Source organism: Miscanthus floridulus, chromosome 7 (genome assembly GCF_019320115.1).
Source record: "Miscanthus floridulus cultivar M001 chromosome 7, ASM1932011v1, whole genome shotgun sequence".
Lineage (NCBI taxonomy): Eukaryota > Viridiplantae > Streptophyta > Magnoliopsida > Poales > Poaceae > Miscanthus > Miscanthus floridulus.
In genome coordinates this window covers 43,889,256-43,895,086 of record NC_089586.1, presented here as the reverse complement: position 1 = coordinate 43,895,086, position 5,831 = coordinate 43,889,256, and the positions used below count along the sequence as shown (strand labels likewise).

General features: G+C 41.9%; 1 protein-coding gene across 1 annotated transcript; it reads right to left on the bottom strand.

Moving 5' to 3' along the window:
- Nucleotides 1-1,482: 1,482 nt before the first annotated feature.
- On the bottom strand, nucleotides 1,483-4,755 carry LOC136463120 (peroxisomal membrane protein PMP22-like). The gene is made up of 7 exons (XM_066462151.1): nucleotides 4,424-4,755; nucleotides 4,235-4,333; nucleotides 3,052-3,153; nucleotides 2,446-2,521; nucleotides 2,060-2,130; nucleotides 1,895-1,980; nucleotides 1,483-1,796 (listed from the first exon to the last, which is right to left on the bottom strand). Exons 1-7 carry the CDS (start codon nucleotides 4,550-4,552, stop codon nucleotides 1,745-1,747), a joined length of 615 nt encoding a protein of 204 aa, XP_066318248.1. The 5' UTR covers nucleotides 4,553-4,755; the 3' UTR covers nucleotides 1,483-1,744.
- Between the last annotated feature and the right edge of the window lie 1,076 nt (nucleotides 4,756-5,831).

Below are 5,831 nucleotides of genomic sequence, written 5' to 3'. Positions count from 1 at the left end.
CCCTCCATTCACTTCCAACTATCGATCATATGTGAATGAAGTTTGCTCCAAAGGATCTTAGGCATATTGAGGAGCTACCTAGTGCTAGTTTTAACAAGTGTGCACCATACCTAACTCACTAGACTCACCTAGGTCAAGCTACCCGTCCATACCCCCCTTAATAGTACGGCCAAAGGAAAAAACAAAGTCCTAAACTACTCTAAGTGTCTCTCCAACTCCAATCGACACTTAGAACTAGTCATCCTTAACCTTGTCGTCCATCCTTTGAAAACCGAAACGATTTCCATCGTAGGGGTATGACTACCTCGATTGCCCAATCGATCTCCATTACCATGACCTAACTTAATTGCCTCTGCAAAACACACGTTAGTCATAGTAATCTTGTATTGTCATTAATCACCGAAATCCATCTAGGGGCCTAGATGCTTTCAGAGGTGCTTCCGCGGCAAACACTCAAGTCAATGCACTGATGGCGATCATCAAACATCAAGCCGAGCAGTGGGTGCAGGCCGGCGCCAAGCACCTTGGTTGCCTTCTATAGCGAGTAATAGGCTAAGCGTCGTGTCGTGTCGGTGAGACAATGAGCTTTATTGAAAATCTTTAAGTCATCCCCGTTAAAATCAAACTATAAAGACGCGTAAATTTTTTACGTGATCGAGAAAAAAAAAGGAAGTACATGATTTAGGCCCCTGCTTCAATCATCCTTCAGCTGATTCAGTCCGAAATATAGACATGTTCCACGACGAGGAGCTAACTTGGTGTGTTTCGGCTGATTCAGCTGATGGGATTTGCAGGAGGTTCTCAGTTGTATGGGAAGACAGACCGACGTTCTTAAAAACACACACACAGACCGACAAGCGACGACATTGCAAAACGACTTGGAAGATCCTGAATACTTAGTCAATGGTCATTTGCGATGCTAGTGTAATGGACCTGTCATCTGTCAAGCGGGCCTACGGTTGCCAATTACGAGCAGCCATGTGGGCAACGACTTGTTCTTCAGGCTTCAGTTCATAGACGGCGGCACGGTCAATTCAAGCTAACGGTTTCAACACGACCAAATGACGGCCCGGATGGTCGCCACCTCAAAATCCTAGACGCGCCAGGCACGAGCGACGACGCCCTGGCTACATCCGGATTCAGTCGGAAAACTCAGTTCAGGTCTCGGCTCCGGCGTGTGTCCTGACAAAACTTGTTCTAGTTTCCTGTTGTAGTATTGCGACAAAACTTGGCTTGAATTTCAGGCGGTCCTGCACGGGCACGGCGAATGGGGACGCAATGGCTTGGAATAATGAATGCCATTGCCATGAGCCAGTCGCCCAGTGTGAAATTCTGAATACATTTTGTCTAAAGTCTGAATGGAGCTGCAAAGAGCGTCTGGTCAGGCAACAGGTTTGATTACCAGCAAGAACGGTGGATGCTGGAACAACCTCATCATGACTATGTATATAGCTGAAAAATGAACGAACTGGATCTCAGAGCTAGCCGAATTCACTGCAGTTTGCTTCCATCACAGTTCACAAAAAGCATAATCTGTCTGTTTGCACGCGTTGACGATCAAATAAACTGACTACTACCACTACCATGAACAGATAAAAAATAGAAAAAAAAAACCCAACTACTTGAATGGATTCAACAACGATTTGGTGCATAACAGTACAGGATATAGCATCCAACTTCCGTGATATTCATTTTATCCGGTACCAGGTTGCAGCTATGCTGCTATTTCTTCCTTCTAAACCATCTACGCCTGCTTCAGAGACATGGCCCTCGCACGAAGGTTCATAAATATCCCCCTGCACAAGCAAAAAAGAGAGACAAGGGAGATAGGTATGGCAAGTGGTACATCGGGGGAAAAGGTTCTTATACAATGTTCAGGCCAAAAGAACATTACCAACAGCATGCAACAAAGCTTTGGAAGATCACTCGGAATTGTAAAGGCATGTACTGCTGGTTTATCCAACCAACTATCGGCCAAAACTGCACATCAATCAGATTTAGGAAGGGTCCACAGAGGGACTCAAAACACAAGTATCATTTCTGAAAGAAAAACACATACCATCCAAGCGCTCAATTGCACAGAAGGGTATTGTTTCTTCACCCTGGTCGTCACCTCCTTCAAAGGCCTCCCTACATTGAAAGATGGGATAAGTATGGATCAACTGGAGAAGTATGGTAAGACTAAGATACATGGAATCCACATTGATGCTATATTTTGATAGATGGACATATCATTCAAGATGCATTGCTCTGATCTCATATTTCTGCATAATCAAACAACATATGCTTATGATATTGTCATGTCTCAGGAGACTGACAATGTGATCAAAGCTGTAAAAACAAATGGGAAAGAGGGTGAGGGTGGTGGGGAGGAAATTTTGAGGATGCAAATGCAAATTCAGTATTAGAGTGATGCCAACAGAACTAATAAAGTTACACACTTACTCTCAACAACATATCCGTAATAGAACAAGAACAATATATTATTCCAGGGAGAAGATGTCACTTGCTCCAGAAACACCTGAAAAGAGTATCATACATGAAAAATGCATGACAAGGTATTTAACAAGTATAACTTTACTTCAACCCAGGCTCCCTTTATTATATAAGAAAAGGCTCCAAATCCCATCAGTAAGTCGCAGGGAAGAGATAGCTGGCTACAAATTTAAAGAAGCTAACGCTATACAAATTTCATGGGCAAGCTATCTATGTGAATTCTGAAAAAAAAACATTGCCAGGAATTCATCATGACATGTGCTGGTTAAAATGTCTTAATGAAGTTCGGAATTTTTACTACAACCAACAAAAAGAACGCTACTCTGACCAAGAGTTTACTGCAGTTTAAACACTAGTATCTGTTTCGTCCCAGTTATTAGTTGGTTACTTAAGTCAAAATATTTACTCGACGTTTCATTTGAAATTCTGGATTTTATAGTTTTTTGAGGGGGGCTGGATTTTATAGTTTGCAGGAGAACTATAAACTATTTATGCATACCATGCATGGAGAGAAGTGAAAGCTATAGTCAAAATTGCCAATGACGAAATATATACCTTCTTTGCTATGGTTTTGGTATCCTTCTTCCCTTGGAAGATATAATCCAAAAATTTGTATAAGAAATGTCCAAATGGTCCACCATATGCAAAACCAAAGAGCTGGAACATATCATCAGAACATGGTGTCAGATTATAATAGATAGGTACATGCAAGCAAGGATAATAAATAAAAGAAGAGAGGGATATAGAGAAGATGCCCATCTGCGAATAAACTATTTTAGCTGATGCACATCAGACATGGTGGATTGGAATAGAGTATGTGGAGTGCCATTTGTTTCACAGCAATCAACGAAGCGAAGTAAAAAAGTACAGACCGTAGCTTAAGTTAACTGTGAAATGTCTTTCAGTTTCATTTGGATTCAACTACTCAATATCCTCATAAAATCTTTATGAAGGCATGACAATTGAGACCTGAGACCACAAGTTTGTAGAATAATACAAAACAGTGAGAAACTCTCTTCCCAAAAGAAAAGAGCCTCATCCTAGTAGAAGAGATCCTACATAATTGGGCTGCAAAATAATCCTTACAGAATTTGGCAGAGGAAACTAGCAGATAACTCAAAAGAAAAATTGGGTTGTGGATTTTTATTTCAAAAAAACATGGCCAGATAATTATACATGATTCTGAATAAGTACCAACAATTCATTTGGTAGCGTACACTAGCGATTCATGCTTTCACTCGGCATTACGAAACTATAAAAGTTTGGTCGTCCTCCAACAAATTAGCTGCAAGTTCAACTTACTACAACATAAATCGCACAATAATACCAAGCCCAAGCAGATGGCATTCACATTGCTGCAATTCAACAGATGAACTGAAATTAGTTGCTAAATGACTAGAATCCAAGCAATACATCTTTCAACTGCACCTCCACGTCCTCCCAAGAATTTTCCCCAGAACCAGTTTGATAGAACTACTCACTCCTAGAACAGCAAGATTATAGTTGAGCTGATTTAGGGAACTGCCAGTACATTACATATCAGTATATCAGAAATTACAGTTGACCTGATTTAGGGAATTGCAAATACGTTACAAATCAGTATATCACAATCAACTGGTCCTAATCTGATATAACTAAATGATCTATTCCCCCCAATGAATGAACAAGGAAAGACCCAGTTCCCCCGGTGACTGCATCTGTATGTAGCAGAAACTAAATGCAAGGTAAGCGTCCTTACCATCTTGAGCAGGAGTCTGCGCTTCTCAATCTTCTGGTACCCGGAGAGCTTCTGCGCGACGGAGTCACTGACGCCGGCGAGGCACCCCGCCGTGATCATCTGCGGCAGGCAACCAAACCAACCCACTTCAAGAACCCTCCCTGCTTCCGAAAGAACGAACAAAATCGAAACATGAGCGAAAGCGAAGACCTTTGTGCGGAGCGGATGTTGCTGGAGCTGGAGCAGGTACTGCCTCCACGCCCTGCGAGCCAGCGACTCGTCTCCCTTCCCTCCATCTCCTTTCCCTCCTTCTCGTCCTGCACCTCCCGCTGATGCCATAGCTGAAGACCTCCAACCCCGTCGAAGTTCGACCAATCTGCCCACCTACTACTCCCAGCACTGCGCACGCGCTCTTTGTATGCCCCCTTGATTTTTTTTTGGTGGGGGATTTTACGATGCTTGGGTTGGCGAGAGAAGCGAATCGCGTGGGACTGATTCCGGCATCCAGAATCGTGGGCGCCGGAGGATAGCTGCCGCGGTGGTCGTGGTCCCTCGCCAGCCGGACGATGTACGTGGTGGCCGACGTGTGGGCCAGAGGAAGTTAATCCGCCCTAACAACTTGAGTACCTGACAGGTACAGGTAGTTGCCGCTTCAACCGATGCGCTTGTATGGGCCGGTTTTGATGTCCTAGGCTCAACCGATGCGCTTGTATGGGCCTGTTTTGATGGCCCAGTTTAGATGTTGGGCTTCCTTTCTTTGAAAACTGGATTAAGTAGGAGGTTTATACGCACCGAACTGAGCGGGTTTTAGAAAGGCTATTACACCAAAGGGTATGTAGCCTAGTGTTGCAAAACCCATAGCAGTAATAGCACATCATGTCTTGGGTTCGTTGTATTATGAGAGTGAATATTACGGTATTTAACCGCGTTATACTTTATAAAGGGTAAAATACATTTTTCAACCTCCAACTCGTATTGAAGTTCGACTTTCAACCTTCAACTATGAAACCGGGTAGCAGACACCCTCCAACTGTTAAAACCGGACAAATTTGGTCCTCAGCTGGTTTCAAAAGCGGTTTTCTATTTTCTAATAATAATTAAAATCCGGTTCGATCTCTAGAAGTTCGTAATTAATTTATTTTAAATTATAAAAAATATGAAACTAGTTCATGTTTTCTAAAGATGTTATATATATGTTGATGCTATATTTAAAAATGTTTTTAATTTTGCAAGAAATTAAATTTCACACGGAATTTAATTTTGCATGGAATTAAATTGTTCGCTTTCCGTTCTTTTACATGACAGTTCGCTGCCTTTGTCTCCACGCGCACCGCCTTGATTTTGGCCAAAAACAACTCGAGGCGAAGCCCTGTATTAATGTATACAGTAGCATTGCTATCCCCCACCGGCATTTATTTTAGATCAGAAAAATATGTAACAAGTATTTTTTTCTAAAAATGTCATCTACTTGTTTATGGTCTATATATAGGTTGGAATTGGTTCATTTATGTTCCTATTGCTTTATTGCTCGTTGTCATGCTTGTTATTTATTTAAAACAAGTAAGGTCTAAACAATTTTAAATATAGCATCAACATATATATATATAACATTTAAAGA